This window comes from Rattus norvegicus, chromosome X (genome assembly GCF_021556685.1).
Source record: "Rattus norvegicus strain SHRSP/BbbUtx chromosome X, alternate assembly SHRSP_T2T, whole genome shotgun sequence".
NCBI lineage: Eukaryota > Metazoa > Chordata > Mammalia > Rodentia > Muridae > Rattus > Rattus norvegicus.
In genome coordinates, this window is record NC_141554.1 from 57,038,343 (window position 1) to 57,058,180 (window position 19,838).

At 38.5% G+C, this 19,838-nt stretch overlaps 1 protein-coding gene and 1 pseudogene across 9 annotated transcripts in view; one reads left to right on the forward strand and one right to left on the reverse strand.

The window, feature by feature from the left end:
• The window catches only part of Dmd (dystrophin), a 2,349,574-nt gene that overhangs the window by 2,052,113 nt on the left and 277,623 nt on the right, over window positions 1–19,838 (forward strand). For all 9 annotated transcript variants that reach the window (XM_087599109.1, NM_001370876.1, XM_087599108.1 and 6 more), the window contains 1 exon segment: window positions 10,735–10,813. In XM_087599109.1, the coding sequence (XP_087455235.1) occupies window positions 10,735–10,813 (79 nt within the window).
• Window positions 11,916–13,250, reverse strand: LOC102548927 (high mobility group protein B4-like; annotated as a pseudogene).

The following is a 19,838-nucleotide window of genomic DNA, read 5'->3' on the forward strand; positions in this document are numbered from 1 at the left end:
AAAATATAAAATAGAATGAGGAGAAATCTATAAAAGAGGAATATAAAAAAGGTAGATTAATTATGCATGTGTTATCACTATCAAAACCCCAGTTAAGACAAGTTGATTGCTGGAGCACCAGAATTTGAAAAATAATAGTAAGCAATCTAAAGAGGAAGGAAGGAAGGAAGGAAGGAAGGAAGGAAGGAAGGAAGGAAGGAAAAGAAAAGGAGTAGATTAATGTTGGTCTCAGAGGCACACATTAGTTTCCATGCCAAAAATCAGCTAACCATTATACTCCCATTCAGAGTGAACCTTGTGTTAAACGTGGGTTCCAGAGTTTTAACCTGAAAAGTTCTGTTGAGCTCCTAAGTGTCCTAATGTTAAGAAAACACAAATTCAAGAAGAGCTCCCAGTCAATCTTGTGCTAAAGAAGGCCAAGTTGTTTGGCCACAAAGCTGTTGTGTATCACAAATACTCATTCTAAACCTTACCTCAGAATGTATTTTTTCCTGAATTATAGTTCAATAGAAATGAAAAGTCATGGTCTGGAATGTTGACTCAGAAGATAAGCACTGCCAGATCTTGCAGACAACCCCGGTTTAATTCCCATACCCACATGGTGGCACACAACCCATCTGTAACTCCAAGTCCAGGAGATCTGATACCCTATTCTGACCTCCTCAGAAATAATGCATGCACATAGTACAGAGACATATATGCAGGCAAAACATACATGCATGTAACATAGAATAATAATCTTTATAAAGAAATGGGAATTCAAAGACTATTAATTTTAAATTGAAAGTGATTGTATTTACTTAAGAGAATTTTAACTATCGCTGTGATAGTTTTAGTTGACTTCCCAGAATGATGTTTAAACATATATACATGAGTGTTCTATGTTGTCAGAACTCAAGAGCTGACACGACATTATTCTTTGAATGAGCTTTATTAGAAGAGAATGGCATGGCAGCCATGATAGGCTTCAAATTGGGAGAGCATTGGAAGATATAGAATGGTATCACACTGTAGACAACCTTCCCTTCAAATCCTGAGAGGAGCTACATTAGAAGAGATAGCCACAATCAACAACATAACTGAGATCCTGAAGGGAGAGACAAAGCCTTTAGCTCCAGAAAACAAAGAGGGTTTCTGACTCTTAAAGGTTTTCAGGGAGGTAGGTAGTCTTCAGACCATGATACCTGACCTAGCCTGGTCTACATACCAAGGAACAGAAAGACAGGCACTAAATAAAAACATAAACTTATCCTTTAAAAATTATTGTAGTTCTGGGCATGGTGGTGCATTCTTTTAATATCAGCACTTGGAAGGCAGAGGTAGGTGGGTCTATGTGCATTGGAGGCCAACCTGGTCTACAGAGTTAGTTCCAAGACAGTTAAGGTTATATACAGAAACCCTGTCTCCAAAAAATAAAAATTCCAGGTGGTTATAACACATGCCTTCAATCTCAGCACTCTCTTGATAAAACAACAACAAAAATTTAGATTTATTTCTTTTAATGTTTATAATGTTTGTAAGTATATGCACCACATAGATGGTTTTGAACCACCATATGGAAGCTAGAACCTTAACCTCACACCTTTTAAAGAATAACAAGTGCTCTTAATTGCTCATCCACCTTTCCAGACCCATAAACTTATTTTGTAAACATTTCTTTATTACTATTTGTGTGTGATTGTGATATATGCGCATAAGTATACGGGGGTGGGGGTCAGGGGGCAATTTTATGGACTCGGTTCTCTTATTCCATTTTTGAGTTCCAGGATCAAACTTAAATTCCTAGGCCTGTACAAAAAGTATCTTTTCCTACTCTGCCACCTCACATCATAAGCTTACTTTGCAGTTATATGGGTAATAGCTTCAAAGCCACAGCACATGTTTTTTTAATCCAATCTCTGTCTCAAGGAGTGAGAATAAATACAGCTTCAGAGGGGCATGGTCTGAATTTCGCAAGGGGGAAGAGTAGCTAGATGGTATGCATTCCAACACATGAAAGAGTTTGGAAGCAATACATAGGTCCTCCATGACACAAATATGTAACTCAGAAACACCGTAGATTGTAAAATTGTTGGACAAAGAAGTCATGAGTAGAGTGTGGAAAGTTGGCAGATATATGAGGAAGGGCATTATTCACTATCCTCACAATAAAAGAAGAGTTGGGGGTTATGTTTTGTTTTATTTTGCTTTGTCGTTTTGATTTTTCATAGCCTCATTAGTATAGGTATGGGGTACAGTTTTTCTATGAGTGTGAGTTTTCATCAAGCTGTAAGACAAACTTATAGTCAGACAGTCAAAATGCACAAGCCTAGGTAGATATTTCTTTTTTCCTGGCCTGTGGTAAACATGCTTTCTGTGTGGTCTCAGAAAGAACCCTTGGCCATTCGAATGGAACCACATTGTCTAGCAAGGCATTTCCTCATCTGGTGATAACTACAGTTCTTGGAAACCTTTAGAGAAGACAATAGCTTAACTGTGATTAACCAACAAATCAAGAGAAAGTGGAAGCTCTTGAAATTATAAAACAAAGTCAGCAACACATTTGATAATACTGTTTTCAAATACAGTAATTGTTTATCTCTGTCCTTTTCTTTTTAAAAATCTTTTGGCAGGTTTAGAGAATGTGACAAAGAAATCAAGGGGGCTTTCAAATCCACACAGGAATGTACTGAGTTATGGAAAAGAGCTGAGAATTAAGATTTGTTGGATTATTTGATTCTCATTCATTTTCCCTCAAATTGCACTTTGAGTTCAACTGTATTCATATTTAGCACAGTGGCTAACAGATTATAGGAATTCATCTCTTTGATTCATTCCCTCAGTAAATTTTTCTAAGCAATTCTTATATACTGGGCACTATGCTAAGCTGTGAACAAGAGAGCATTGATGTCTCATAGACGAAGAACCTGCATTCTAGTAATTATCTTTTGAACTGCTGTAGAGAAGTGGTTTGTTTTGCTTTGCTTTCCTTTTAGAGCTAAGGGTACCTTGGTAGCCGAGCTCATGCCTCTTGTTTACCAAGCCCAGAGTTCAGTCCTTGACACCACACAAAGCAAAATTAAATACACAATAGAAATCCAGGAAACAGTTTTTACTGGACTTATAAAAGGTCTACACAAACTGCACATTATATAGAACCCATCAAAATGGAAAGAAATGAATAATATATATCCTTCATAATTCTTGAATATGATTAAAGTCAATGTAGATTAGCAATACGGGGGAGATTTGGGGTTTGAGTTTGCCTTATGCTGGGTTGCATTAGGTTTTCCAAATTTTAGCATTGTAGTCAAGATGAATATAATGAATATCATATAAAATGAATATAATTTTTCTCTTTCATCATCAAATTGAAGGAAAGAGGGAAAGAAGGGAAGAGGAGAGAAAGGAAAGGAAAGGAAAGGAAAGAAAAGGAAAGGAAAGAAAGAAAAGAAAATGGATGTTATAAAGTTTTGTGTTAGGAATCTTGGAAAAGAAATTGTTTATTTAAAATATACTTGTTACAGTAAAGATTTAAGAATAATGTATCTGTTAATTCAGTCAACTAACATGAGCTAAGCACCTGTTGTATGTCAGGTACTGTGCTCCTGTCTGGAGATTGTCCAGGAAATAAAATTATGTCCCCTGTCCTCACGGAGCATATAAAAAGACTTTTCTTTTTACTCTCCCCTGGTATGCATTTAGTGAAGAATTGCTGCAAACTAGATTATGAGTACTCACAGAGCAGATGGCAGTATTTTGCCCATCTGGGCTAGTTCTAAAGAAAAGACCCTTGTGTATCAATAGATAAGATTTCTTTCAGTTCTAAGTTTTCATGATCTATGATCAAATAGTAGAAATAGAATATATGCTTCCAAGTTGATGCTTTACTTTTATTTCTATTGCAAATGGAAACAAAGGGCATGACCTATTAATTCAGGGGAAATTCTATTCCTTTTGTCTCTTTAAATAATTTTATTTCAACTTCTTAACTCTTTCTGTTCAACTCACCTTCTTAAGTTCCTTTTTACCTCATTTTAGCTTTTCATCCTTCCTTTTCCTTCCTTTGGTGACTTAAAAAACTTGTCCTTGTCTGGTAAAGAGTTTCAATTTCAAAGAATACTTGCACACATATACTACTGGTTCCTCTTCTAATAGCTTTATTTCCAGTCTCCCAGATTTGAAATCAAGAAGTGGACTATTTCAAAACTTAAGCTCATGGTATAGAGTGGCATAATGTGAGGACACTTGCTAACAGAACAGTTGTGAAACCTTGGGTTCTATCCTCAACCTTGCAAACACAAATCAAAACTCTAGTATGCAAATGAATCCTTCCTTCAAAATGATCCTATATACCTTCATTTTAAATCTATTTTCAAGTCTTTGTCATAAGACATGTGTTAATAATATTATTTCCCTTCTCCCAATTCCCTTTGGAGCACTCAGTACAAATCCCTGCCTCAAGAATCGGAGATCTATGCAAAAGAAGAGAAAGACTGTAAGAGCCAGGGTGGTAGCTCACTCCAAGGCAACTGCATCTTCCTTGCTTAAAAACACAACCAGTTCAAATATTCTAACGCAATTGAGCTATTGTTTCAAAAGCTTATCAATTTCTCTCATGAATAATTGTTCACAGAATAAAGTACTTCGTTGGTAAGAAGCTATAGCTTGTAAAACCCTTGGTCTCCTTCACACTTTTCTTTCTCATAATCATTTCTTTATTTAGTTGATCTGCAATCATTCTACACAGAACCTTTCCCCATGACAATCTGTAAATTTTTTAAAAATGTGCTTAATTCTTAGTTATTTTAACAGTTTCATGAATATTTTGTTTCAGTAAAAGAAACATTTTTAATTTTAATGTCCTTGTGTTTCCATTAAGTTTGAGTCATGGGGGGAGAAATTCACTTTAATCTTATATTTACTTCTTGACAATACTGGGTGTAAAGTAGAAATTACCATTATTGCTCTCCTTAAGTAGCAAAATTTTAGCCATATCCTTAGTGATTGAGAAATTGTAATTGACTCTTGAATCAGTTGTTACAGCTATGTGGTCCCTAAAAGGTTACCACCATGGTTACTAAGGGTCTTGGCCTACCACACACTCAGAATCCATGTCCAGTTTCTCTTGAGGAATTCTTAATGGTTTGAAAAGGGATATCTGATCATTGTCCAATATTCTTTCCATTTCTTACCTTTCACATTCATCTCCTGATTCATTTCTTCATAAAATGATACATTCAAAATTTAGAAATAATTATATATTTCAAGCATGTATTTATATGTTTTTCCATAGCTTTTCTCTGTAAGTTTATTGTATCATGTCCTTAAATACTAAAAAGAGGCCTCATATTGGATCACAAAATGAATTAATGACTGAGAATTTATAGATGTTCACCCTTGATTTGGTCTTTATATATTAATTGTTTGAAACCTGAAGACTTAGAGGCTATGCTGTACCTCAATGATAATGAACTTCCTTAGCACATTTAAGGCATTGGACACAATCCATAGTGTGGCACCCCTGACACCAAAAAAGAAATTTAAAAGCTAGCTACTTACCAAATATTTACCATGTTCTAGTTTAATCTTGTACAAGGCTGTTAAGAGCAATAACCGAACAGAACCAGTTTAAATATTCTCACTGCTAATTTACCACTTAGTAAGCAATTTGTTGAGTATTTTATTTGCTTTGCTTTGATGGGTTCTTGCTTTGTCCCCTAGGCTAGCTTTATGATTTTAATGTAGTCTAGGTTGGCTATGAGCTTTAAGTTATCTCCTTCAGCTTTTTGAGTGCAAGGATTATAAGTAGTATCTGCTACCTGGACTAAGCAAGTTCCTTTGTAAGCTTGTCATACCTCAGTTTCTACATCAATGAAATTGCAGAGTAATATTATTTGTTATAGAGTTATTGTGAAGAATAAATTTCAGTTCATATTGCTACATACATAGCATTTAACAAATGTTGGCCATTTTGCGTTGTATATGATACCTTGTTCATTATACCTTCTTCCTCTCCATTTATTAACCACAATAGGAAAAACTTAGAGAACTTGTATTAATAAGTATTCTCTAGTACTTCAGTGGGAGGGGAGCAGAGAGATGAAAGATGGTAGGTGTATAGATGATAGATAGGTACAGAGCGGGGGGGCTAAGAAGCTTCCTAATCTTGTGTCAGCATGCTAGGGACCCAGAACAGTTGGAAAGAGCGAGCCTATCCAAGTCCAAAGGCAAAAGAGTAAATCTTAGTTCCATCATAAATCAATGTCCAAGCTGAAGTAGGTGAGCAGGACAGTAAAAATATTAGCTACTGTGTTGGGTCTTCAGCTAATTTAAATAAACGCCACCCACCTTGGGGAAGGCAATCTACCTTGCTGAAATCACAAATTCTAACTCTAATTTCAATTTTTTGGATATTTTTATTTACATTTCAAATGTTATTTCCTTTCCCAGTTTCCAATCCATAAGCCCTCTATCCCACCCCCATCCCCTTCTTCTATTAGGATGTTCCCCATCCCCAAACAACCTATTTTCTGCCTCCCCACCCTGACATTCCCCTACAATGAGGGGTCCAGCTTTGGAAGGAACAAGGGCTTCTCCTTTCATTGGTGACCAATAAGGCTATCCTCTGCTACATATGCAGCTGGAGCCAAGGGTGTGTCCATGTGTAGTCTTTGGGTAGTGGTTTAGTCCCTGGGAGCTCTGGTTGGTTGGTATTGTGCCTATGTGGTTGCAAACCCCTTCAGCTCCTTCAATCCTTTCTCTAATTCCTCCATCAGGAACCCTGTTCTCAATTCAATGGTTTGCTGCTAGCATTCACCTCTTTATCTGTCATGCTCTGACTGAACCTCTCAGGAGACAGCTATAACAGGCTCCTATCAGCATGCACTTCTTGGCTTCATCAATATTATCTAGTTTTGGTGTCTGTATATATATGGGCTGGATCCCTAGGTGGCCATTCCTTCAGTCTCTGCTTCAAACTTTGTCTCCATACCTCCTCCTATGAATATTTTTGTTCCGCTTTTTATGAAGTACTGAAGCATCCACTCTTTGGTTGTCCTTCTCCTTGAGCTCAATGTGGTATGTGGATTGTATCTAGGATAATTCAAGGTTTTGGGCTAATATCCACTAATCAATGAGTGCATACCATGTGTGTTCCTTTGTGATTGGGTTACCTCACTCAGCATGATATTTCCTAGTTCCTATGATTTCATGAAGTCATTGTTTTTGATAGCTGAGTAGTACTCCATTGTGCAAATGTACTACATTTTCTGTATCCATTCCTCTGTTGAAGGGCATGTGGGTTTGTTACAGCTTCTGGCTATAATAAATAGGGCTGCTGTGAACATAGTAAAGCATGTGTCTTTGTTGTATATTGGAACATACTTTGGGTATATGCCCAGGAGTGGTATACCTGGGTCCTCAGGTAGTACAATGTCCAATTTTCTGAGAAACCTCCAAACTGATTTCCAGAGTGGTTGTACCAATTTGCAATCCCACCAACAATGGAGGAGTGTTCCTCATTTTTTCTCCACATCCTCACCAGCATCTGTTATCACCTGAGTTTCTGATTTTAGCTATTCTGACTGGTGTGAGGTGGAATCTCAGGGTTGTTTTGATTTGCATTTCCCTGATGACTAAGGATACTGAATATTTCCTTAGGTGCTTCTCAGTCACTTGATATTCCTCAGCTGAGAATTCTTTGTTTAGCTCTGTACCCCATTTTTAATAGTGTTATTTGGCTCTCTGGAGTCTAACTTCTTGAGTTCTTTGTATATTTTGAATATTAGCTCTCTATCAGATGTAGGATTGGTAAAATTCTTTTCCCAATCTGTTGGTTGCCATTTTTTCCTAATGACAGTATTCTTTGCCTTACAGAAGCTTTGCAATTTTATGGAGTACCATTTCTCAATTCTTGATCTGAGAGCATAAGCCATTGGTGTTCTATTCAGGAAATTTTTCCCAGTGCCCTTGTGTTTGAAGCTCTTCCCCACCTTTTCTTCTATTAGTTTGAGTGTATCTGGTTTGATGTGGAGGTCCTTGATCCACTTGGACTGGAGCTTTGTATGGGGTGATAATAATGGATCGATTTGCATTCTTCTACATGCTGACTTCCAGTTGAAACAGCACCATTTGCTGATTTTAGCTCCTTTGTCATAGATATAGTAACCATAGGTTACCTGCCTGTCTCTGTACTAATACCATACAGTTTTCAATCGCTATTGCTCCCAATTTTATTTTTTACAATAATTTTAAAAATATCCTCATAGATACATTTAGAAACAATGTTTATTTGGTAGAGTGAAATTTATGCATAAAATTGGCAACCACAGGTATATAATCATTGTTTTCTCTCTTTTCCTGTCTCATGCTGTTCTCTCTCTCTCTCTCTCTCTCTCTCTCTCTCTCTCTCTCTCTCTCTCTATTTGACAAATAGTCTTTTGTCAAATAGTCATTAAATAGGTGCTTGCTATCACATACACTGTACAGGGTTCAGAGTGTCATGTAAAGGGAAGACTGGAGACAGACAAATGAAAAGAGGAGCCTTTACCACCAAGAGGTTAATGTTCTATTTTAGGAGACACTCATTTCCTTATAATTACTGGATGGTACTATACACAGCCCCCATGTATAAACCATGTGCTATGAGCATGCTGAGGAAACAATTAATTCTTACCTGGGAGATAGAAAATTAAACATATAAACCCTAGCATCCTAGCAGTAGGAGAGAAGGTGGTTCAAATGTTCTGGGGGAAAAACAATAGCAGTATAAAAACCCCCTTAGATATAGGAACATTGGGGGATGGCTCATAGTTTGGTAGACTCAGCAGATAGAGAATGGCTTGCAGAGCAAAGTTCTAAATCTAGGCTGACAAATCTGAAATTGTTTCTAGTTTCCCTGTATATAATAGTGAGGGAAATCCTGCATTGTTTTGAATCCCTGCTTAGTGAATCTCAACCCAAGATAGATGAGGCAAAAGAAAGAGTTTAAAAATCATCCTAGGTAGGTCTACACTAGATATTTCATTGAGATCTATATTAGATATTTCATTGATACTGAGAAGTCAATGTTGACATTAGTTTAGACTTCTTCATGAAATTGAGAACTGCTTTATTTCTGGACAATTCTCCACAGCACAAGAACCTAAATTCTGGTGCCTGTGGGCAAGCTCTGAACATTTCCTTGTTTAGTATGGGCCGTTGACAACTAAACTAAGATTCAGAGTCATGAGGAGGATGCCTGGGGCCATGACTAATACTGAGTTGGTGGAATGCCAGATGATAAAGTTTATCATTTCATACCTTCCAAAAGGTCTCCCTTTCCTTACCAAGATTGGAACTGAATAAGCTTAAACAGGACACTGTGTAAATGTATTGTAGAAAAACTTAATAGGAAAAAAGAAGTACAATCAAACATTCCATGCTGCCTGGGGTATATTATCATTTCGAAATGCACTACTGAAAACGAACTCTGAAACTTTCTTTCAGCTCATTACTCACTCTACCTTACCTCAAATTTAAGCCTTGTCTCTACTTTTTTAATGTGTGTACATATATGTTTACATGGATGTGTGTGTAGGTACATGTGCATAAATGTGTGTATTCTTGTGAGAACCTAAAACAGCCTCAAGTGTCAATTCCAGGAGCACCAACCTTTTCTGAGACAGGGTTTCTCATTGGCCTGGTAAAACCAATAAGGCTACATTGACTGGCCAGAAGCCCCTGGAGATCTTCCTGTCTCCTTCCCTGTACTAGCATTATAAACATGGGCCACCACAGCCAATGCTTTTACCTAGGTCAGTGGTTCTCAACTTGTGGGTTTTGACCCCTTTGGGAGTCAAATGACCCTTTCACAGGAGTCACATATCAGATATTTACATTGTGATTCATTACAGTAGCAAAATGACAATAATGAAGTAGCAACAAAATAATTTTTTGGTTGGGTTCACCACAACTTGAGGAACTGTATTAAATGGTCAAAGCATTAGCAAGGTTGAGAACTGCTGATATAGGTTCTAGAAATGGTCAAAGTCAGGTCTTTTCCCTTGAGACACAAGAATGTTACTGACTGAATGATCTCCCCAACTCATCTCTTTTATCTTAATTTTTTACTGTAGTTATTTGTTTTATTATGCTTTTTTTTTCTTTTGTTAAGGTGAGACTGGTCACACTATGTAGCTCTAGATAGCTTTAACTCATGACCTTCCTGTTTCAGCACCTCAAGTGCTAAATTTTCGAGTGTGTGTCACTTATGCTTAACTAATGATTATTATCAACTTTTGATTGTTTATTGTTAAGAATTAATTATAGCTTGATAACTACTAATAATTTATTTAAACTAATTTAACAAGAACCATTAGTATCAAAAAATAATCAACTATGACCCAAAGCCAAATATATATTTACAAGCCCCTATCAGCACTCAGTGTAAAACCTTGTGACAATTTTCCCAGCATTTTGTAAAATAAATTAGTTTGTGGACTTTATTGGTAGTTTCCAATGAAGGGAGTTATAAAAATTATCATTTTAAAACTGTCAAAATAGAGCAACTTCCTTGTGTTTGACCTTGGTTTGATAAAAATAAGTTGTGCAGAGCATTTTCAGTTAGGAATTATTAAAACCAGAGTTATGAAGTGTTGCTTTTCTTTTCTTAGCCTTAGAGACCCAAAACATCTTACCATAAAGGAAACAGTGTTTTAATTGTTCCTCATTAAAAGTGATGAGAAAACATCAGTTCTCTTCTCTTCCTCCCAGGTGGCTGTGGAGGACCGTGTCAGGCAGCTGCATGAAGCCCACAGGGACTTTGGCCCAGCATCCCAGCACTTCCTTTCCAGTAAGTCACTTTCATTTTCACTTAACCTCTTCACTGTACCTTAGTAGCTAAACATTGGATGGAGTTGAATTATAGTCATCTCTGTCAAATACACTAGAGGTATATTTTGTCCTGAAGTCTATTTTGTTCTGGAACATGAGGCCCAGTTAGATCACTTTTCTAGTCATCAGCTAACACATAATTGTTTCCTGCACTACATTCTCTAGTACTGACTTCAATATCTTGAACATCCCACAGTCACAACTCACTCCGTAAAGGTGATCATTATAAAATCATGGTATCATCCCTCAATATATATTATTGTAAGTGTAATTATTTTCTGTATTAGACATACAATTCAGGGCCTTGTTTATGGTAGGCAATTGCCACACCACTGAGCTAAATTCCTAGCCTTCGTTCTTAGGAGGCAAAGTCTCTTCTGTCTATGTACCTTAAACTCACCTCAAACTCACGACCCTTTTGCCTCAGCCTCTCAAGTGCTGGAGTTACAGACACATGATACCACACAAAGCTAAAGTTCTTTTTTGTTTGTTTATTTGTTTGTTTATTTTTCTCTTTTTATTTTATTGGATATTTTCTTTATTTACATTTCAAATGTTATTCCCTTTCCTGGTTTCCTCTCTGGAAACCCTCTATCCCATCCACTTTCTCCCTGCTTCTGTGAGGAAGTTCCCCCACCTACCTACCCACTTCCTTCTGCCTCCACGCCCTGGCATTCCCCTACACTGGGGCATCAAGCCTTCATAACAAAACTCACTAAATACTTTCATCTCCAATTGTTTTCTCACTCTAATTCTTACTTCTCCTTTATCATTAGTTTTTACTGTTCCCTTTTATTTACCAGTTTTTATCATTTTTATTGGATTTTGTAATCAATTGCATTATTTTTATAATATTAATAAAAATGACATGTTTTATAATCACTACTAAGAAAGACAGTTTTAGTTACTGAAAGTTTTATTGGAATATCCTTTAGTATAATAATGAATATTTGGCCCCAAGACTTGACACAATTAGTGAGGCACTAACAAAAAGGGACCTATCATGACTGCCCTCCAAAAGACCCAACAAGCAGCTGAAAGAGTCAGATGCAGATATGTGCCCCCAACCAATGGACAGAGCTGCTGACCCCTGTGGGTGAATTAGGAAAAAGCTGTAGGAAGCCGAGGAGGAGGCCGAGCCTGTAGGAGAACCAGCAGCCTCAATTAACCTGGATCCCCAAGATCTCTCAGACACACTGGACCACCAACCATAGCAGATATGAGGCCCCAAATACACATACAACAGAGGACTGCAGGGTCTGGGTTTACTCACAGAAGATGCACTTAACCCTCAAGTGATTGGAGGCCCCATATGTACCCTAACTTGTCACATGGACCTGATGTGTCAAAATCCAAACAACTTCATTCCAAACCCAGAGTTGTAATCAAAATCAAAATGGCTGCCTTACCAGACAGCACAGTTTGCTGTCTTTTTGACCCCATTCCCATGAGATGGTAAGCCACAGCAAAAGCTAGGATTTGTATTAAGAAATCTCTGAGCCAATCACCATACTTATTGGTCTAAAAAGCAGTTGTGAGGCTGGCTCCCTGTGTGCAAATGGCTTTTCACATGTGCTTGACCACCCAGGTCAACCTAGGCCATTTGGGTCCTGCAGCCAGTTCCCTGTCTTAGAGCTGCTTCTCTGAAAGCCAGCCTCCCCAAGGCTAGACCTGAATCAAACCACTCACCACCATAGTATAGTATCCAAGGGCAGTCTGAAAATACAAAACACCAGGGCCAGAAAGCGTTTTGAATGTTTTATTGTTTCAAACTGTGCTTGCCCTATCCTAAGAAGTTTCTCTTCCTACCCTGGCATTGGTAGTAGGCGTCCTGCTCCTCAAGGTACTTTGCCCGCATAAGCACAGCCTTCTGTTCATAGGGAATTTTGTCCACATTGTCAGATACGGACCACATCTTCCTAGCAACTTTGGCCACCTCCACCACCATCCAGTTTGGGTTCTGTTCCTTTAGATGGGCAAAGTTGTCCAGGGAGAAGAGAAGGAAATAGGACAGAGGCTTCTGAGGTGTGTTTGCATCCCTCCTTCTTCTCTTCCTTCTCTTTCCTGTGTAATTCCCCATTTCATCCTTGTATCGATCTTTGTCAAGCTTGGATAGCACTTCATTATTTGCCTTTTCATACTTCGAGATGGATCTCCATATTTCTGAACCCTTTCTAGAGAATTCTGCAAAGTCATGGTAGGTGTTTGGCTGTTGCTCCATTTGGTTTCTGAAGTTCAGCATAAAATGTATGTAAGCAGATACATTCACCTTGGGCCTTAGTTGAATTTTTTCCCCATGTTTATAAAAGCATGAATTCCACTGCTGAATCCTGCTGATTTGGATAACAGAGATTTCTGTTTCTTCACCCCAGGAGCAATCTAGAAACTCCCCTACTTACAGTGAAATTTTATCTGTGTGTGCCTCAGCCAGGGCCCAGCCTTTTCAGTGCTGGTGGGCATTGTTGGGTCAAAAAAAGGCAAATTGTGAGACATCTTGAGTCCGCAGGACAGACTCCCACCTCTACACACATAGGCCCACATCCCTGGTCCAAGGGGAAACTGCACAGTGCCTCTGGACACAGGGATCTAGGAACAGAGAGCTGCTGTTACCAACGGTTCTTGTCTGTGCACAAGACCAAGCTGATCCTGCCAAACAGCTCCCTGCACCCAAATTCCGTGGGGAAGAGAACTGGACCCTCAGAAATGTGGATACTCCTGAGAAGTCAGAGGAGAATACCCTCTGCCCACAGTCCAGACACAAGAGGGAATCGCATAGTGCCAACTGTGCCCACAGGGTGCAAGGACCTACAGGAGCAATCAGGAACAGGAACTGTTGATTCCTACCCACACCTAGACCTGGAAGACAGTCTCCAGAAGTGCCACCACACCTGAGAGCAGAGTTAAGACCCACTTTTCTGCTACCAAGTGACCTGCCTGGTGGATTCAGGATACACAGAGGCAGAAGTCCTCTGGGTCAGGGCACTTCCTGTTCCTGGCTCTGCCCAGAAGTGAACTGATACCATCCCACAGTTCCCTGCACCCAAATCCCATGGAGAGGAGAGTGGACCACCCAGGAGTGCAGACATCTTGAGACTGCAGGACAAACTGCCACCCCCTCACACATCGACCCACATCCCTGGTCCAAAGGAAAACTGCACAGTGCCTCTAGACACAGAAATATAGGAACAGACAGCTGCCAGTATCCGCAGTTCTGGTCTGCACCCAGGACCAACTGAACCAACCAAACAGCTCCCTGCACCCAAATCCCATGGCAGATGCTGGACCCTCAGAAATGTGGACACTCCTGAGAAGTCAGAGGAGACTACCCTCTGCCCACAGTCCAGACACAAGAGGGAATCGCATAGTGCCAACTGTGCCCATAGGGTCACAGGGTGCAAGGACCTACACAAGCATTCAGGGGCAGGGCCCTTTGATTCCTGCCCACGCCTAGAGCAGGAAGATAGTCTCCCAGAGCACCTACACACCTGAAATCAGAGCACCTGTTCTCAGGAAAGGCTGAAAGAAAACAGGAAAACAGTTCTACAGGAGTGCTGACACAGGGGCCTATAACAGGGTCCAGTCACTCTCAGAAACAGAAAGAAAAGCAAACACCAGAGACAACCCAATGCCTAGCTAGTACTCCCACCAAAGAAAATACTGGATATCCAAACACACCAGAAAAGTAAGATTTAGATTTAAAATCACATTTTTTATAATGATGGAGGACTTTAAGAAAGACATAAAGAACTCCCTTAGAGGAATGCAGGAAAACACAAGTAAACAAGTAGAAGCCCTTAGAGAGGAAACATAAAAATCCCTGAAAGAATTACAGGAAAACACAACCGAAGAGGTGAACAAATTGAAAATAGAAGTAGAAACAATAAAGAAAGCACAAAGGGAGACAACCATGGATATAGAAAACCAAAGGAAGAGACAAGGAGCCATAGATACAAGCATCAGCAACAGAATACAAGAGATAGAAGAGAGAATCTCTGGGGCAGAAGATACCATAGAAAACATCGACACAACTGTCAAAGATAATGTAAAATGCAAAAAGCTCCTAGCCTAAATACATATAGGAAATCCAGGACACAATGAGAAGATCAAACATAAGGATAATAGGTATAGAAGAAAGTGAAGACTCCCAACTTAAAGGGCCAGTAAATATATTCAATAAAGGTATAGAATAAAACTTCCCTAATCTAGAAAAAGAGATATGCATAAACATACAAAAAGCCTACAGAACTCCAAATAGATTGGACCAGAAGAGAAATTCCTCCCATCACATAATAGTTAAAACACCAAATGCACAAAATAAAGAAAGAATATTAAAAGCAGTAAGGGAAAAAGGTGAAGTAACATATAAAGGCAGACCTATCAGAGATACACCAGACTTCTCACCAGAGACTATGAAAGCCAGAAGATCCTGGACAGATGTCATCCAGACCCTAAGAGAACACAAATGCCAGCCCAGGTTACTGTATCGAGCAAAACTCTCAATTATCATAGATGGAGAAACCAAGATATTCCATGACAAAACCAAATTTATGCAATATCTTTCTACAAATCCAGTCAAACAAAGAATAATAGATGGAAAACTCCAATACACCATACAGGAATCAAGAATATAATTTCCTTGCAATGAAACAAAGAAAGAGAGACAAACAAACACAATTCCACTTCTAACAATGAAAATAACAGGAAGCAACAATCACTATTCTTTAATATCTCTCAATGTCAACAGACTCAATTCCCCAATAAAAAGAAATACAATAACAGAATGGATATGTAAAGAGTATCCAGCATTTTGCTGCATGCAGGAAACACACCTCAGAGATAAAGACAGACACTACCTCAGAGTAAATGGCTGGAAAACAACTTACCAAGCAAATGGCCCGAAGAAACAAGCTGGAGTTGCCATGCTAATATCAAATAATATTAACTTTCAACCAAAAGTCATTAAAAAAGATAAGGAAGAACACTTCATATTCATCAAAGGAAAAATCCACCAAGATGAAATCTCAATCCTAAATATCTATGCTCCAAATGCAAGGGCACCTACATTCATAAGAGAAACTTACTAAAGCTCAAAGCACACATTGCACCTCACATAATAATTAGTAGGAGATTTCAACATCCAACTCTCATCACTGGACAGATCATGGAAACAGAAATTTAATAGAGATATAGAGAAATTAACAGAAGTTATGAACCAAATAGATTTAATAGATATTTATAGAACATTCCATCCTAAAACAAAAGGATATACCTTCTTCTCAGAACCTCATGGACCCTTCTCCAAAATTGACCATATAATCGGTCACAAAACATGCCTCAGCAGATACAGGGAGATAGAAATAATCCCATGCATCCTATCAGATCAGCTCAGACTAAGGCTGGTCATCAATAACAACAATAACGAGAGAAACCCCACATATAGATGGAAGTTGAACAACGCTCTACTCAATGACAACATGGTCAAGGAAGAAATAAAGAAGGAAATCAAAGACTTAATAGAAATGAAGATACAACATACCCAAACTTATGAGACACAATGAAAGTGGTGCTAAGAGGAAAACTCATAGCTCTGAGTGCCTGAAAAAAGAAACAGGAGAGAGCATATGTCAGCAGCTTGACAGCACACCTAAAAGCTCTAGAACAAAAAGAAATAAATAAACCCAAGTCAGGAAATAATCAAACTCAGAGCTGAAATCCACCAAGTAGAAATGAAAAGGACTATACAAAGAACCAACAGAAGCAGGAGCTGGTTCTTTGAGAAAATCAACAAGCTAGATAAACCCTTAGCCAGACTAACCAGAGGTTACAGAGCATTTATGCAAATTAACAAAATCAGAAATCAAAAGGGAGACATAACAACAGAATCTGAAGAAATTTTTAAAAATCCTCAGATCCCACTACATAAGCCTATATTCAACAAAACCGGAAAATCTAGAGGAAATGGAAATTTTTATAGACAGATACCAGGTACCAAAGTTAAATCAGGAACAAATAAACCATCTAAATAACCCCATAACCTCTAAAGAAATAGAAGCAGTTATTAAAAGTCTCCCAACCAAAAAGAGCCCAGGTCCAGATGATTTCAGTGCAGAATTCTATCAGACATTCATAGAAGACCTCATACCAATACTGCCCAACCTATTCCACAAAATTGAAACAGAAGGAGCAAAATTCATTCTATGAAACCACAATTACCTGGGTCCTGCTAAGACTGAACCCACAGTGAACTAGTCTATGGGGGGAGGGCGGCAATGGGGGGAGGGTTGGGAGGGGAACACCCATAAGGAAGGGGAGGGGGGAGGGGGATGTTTGCCCGGAAACCGGGAAAGGGAATAACACTCGAAATGTATATAAGAAATACTCAAGTTAATAAAAAAAAAAAAAAAAAAAAAGAAACCACAATTACTCTTATACCAAAACCACACAAAATCCCAACAAAGAAAGGGAACTTCAGACCAATTTCCCTTATGAATATTGATGCAAAAATACTCAATAAAATTCTCGCAAACCGAATCCAAGAACACATCAAAACAATCATCCATCTTGATCAAGTACGCTTCATCCCATGGATGCAGGAATGGTTTAATATATGATAATCCTTCAATGTAATCCACTATATAAACAAACTCAAGGATAAGAAACACATGGTCATTTCATTAGATGCTGAGAAAGCATTTGACAAATTCAAAACCCTTTCATGATAAAAGTCCTGGAAAGATCATGAATTCAAAGCCCATATCTAAACATAGTAAAAGCAATATACAGAAAACCAGTAGCTAACATCAAACTAAATGGAGAGAAACTTGAAGCAATCCCACTAAAATCAGGGACTACACAAGGCTGCCCACTCTCTCCCTACTTATTCAATGTAGTACTTGAAGTCCTAGCCAGAGCAATCAGACAGCAAAAGGAGGTCAAAGGAATAAAAATTGGAAGGGAAGAAATCAAAATATCACTATTTGCAGATGATATGATAGTGTACTTAAGTGACCTCAAAAGTTCCACCAGAGAACTACTTAACCCAAGTTCAGCAAATGTCAGGCTATAAAATTAACTGAAACAAATCAGTAGCCTTCCTCTCCTCAAAGGATAAACAGGCTGAGCACGAAATTAAGGAAATGACACCCTTCAAAATAGTCCCAAATACTATAAAATATCTTGGCATGACTTTAACGAAGCAAGTGACAAGAACTTCAAGTCTCTGAAGAAAGAAATTGAGGAAGATCTCAGAAGATGGAAAGATCTTCCTTGCTCATGGATTGGCAGGATTAATATAGTAAAGATGGCTATTTTGCCAAAAGCAATCTGCATATTCATTGCAATCCCCATGAAAATTCCTACTATATATTCTAAAATTCTATAGAGATAGAAAGAGCAATATGCAAATTCATTTGGAATAACAAAAAACCCAGAATAGTGAAAACTCTACTCAACAATAAAAGAACTTCTTGGGGAATCACCATCCCTAACTTCAAGCAGTATTACAGAGCAATAGTCATAAAAATTGTATGGTATTGGTACAGAGAAAGGCAGAACCTGTATCAATGACATCCACATCAAACCAGATATACTCAAACTAATAGAAGAAAAAGTGGGGAAGAGTCTCAAACACATGGACACTGGGGAAAATTTCCTGAACAAAACACCAATGGCTCAAGCTCTAAGATCAAGATTCGACAAATGGGACCTCATAAAACTGCAAAGCTTTTGTAAAGCAAAAGACACTGTCATTAGGACAAAACAGCAACAGATTGGGAAAAGATCTTTAACAATCCTACATCTGATAGAGGGCTAATATCCAAAATATACAAAGAACTCAAGAAGTTAGACTCCAGAGAGCCAAATAACCTTATTAAAAATGGGGTACAGAGCTAAACAAAACATCCTCAGCTGAGGATTATCGAATGACCAAAAGGAATCTAAATAAATGGTCAACATCCTTAGACATCAGGAAAATGCAAATCAAAATGACCCTGAGATTCACACCAGTCAGAATGCCTAAGATCAAAAACTCCAGTGACAGCAGATGTTGGCGAGGATGTGGAAAAAGAGGAACACTCATCCATTGTTGGTTGGATTGCAAACTGATACAACCACTCTGGAAATCAATCTGGAGGTTCGTCAAAAAATTGGACATTTCACTACCTGAGGACCCAGCTATACCTCTCTTGGGCATATACCCAAAAGAAGCTCCAACATACAACAAAGACCCGTGCTCCACTATGTTCATAGCAGCCTTATTTATAATAGCCAGAAGCTTGAAAGAACCCAGATGCCCTTCAACAGAGTAATGGATTCAAAAAATGTGGTACATCTACACAATGGAGTACTACTCACAGCTATCAAAAACAATGACTTCATGAAATTCATAGGCAAATGGAATGAACTAGAAAATATCATCCTGAGTGAGGTTACTCAGTCACAGAAAAACACACTTAGTATGCACTCATTGATAAGTGGATATTAGCTAAAAACCTCTAATTACCCAAGATGCAATCCACAGACCACATAAAGCTCAAGAAGTATGACCAAATGCAGATGCTCCCACTCCTTCCTAAAAGGGGGAAAATATCCATAGGAGGGGGTATGGAAGCAAAGTTTAGAGCTGCAACTCAAGGAATGGCCATTCAGAACCTGACCCACATGTGCCTCAAATATATATAGCCACCAAACCTAGATAAGATTGATGAAGCCAGAAAATGCATGCTAAAAGGGACCGGATATAGATCTCTCCTGGGAGACACATCCAGAGTATGTCCAATACAGAGGTCAATGCTAGCAGCAAATCACTGAACTGAGAACAGAACCCCCTTGGGGGGAGTTAGAGGAAGTATTGAAAGAGTTGAAGGAGCTTGGAACCCCATAAAAACAACAATGCCAACCAACCAGAGCTTCTAGGGACTAAACAACTACCGAAAGACTTACATAGACTGACCCAGGGCTCCAACTGCATATGTAGCAGAGAA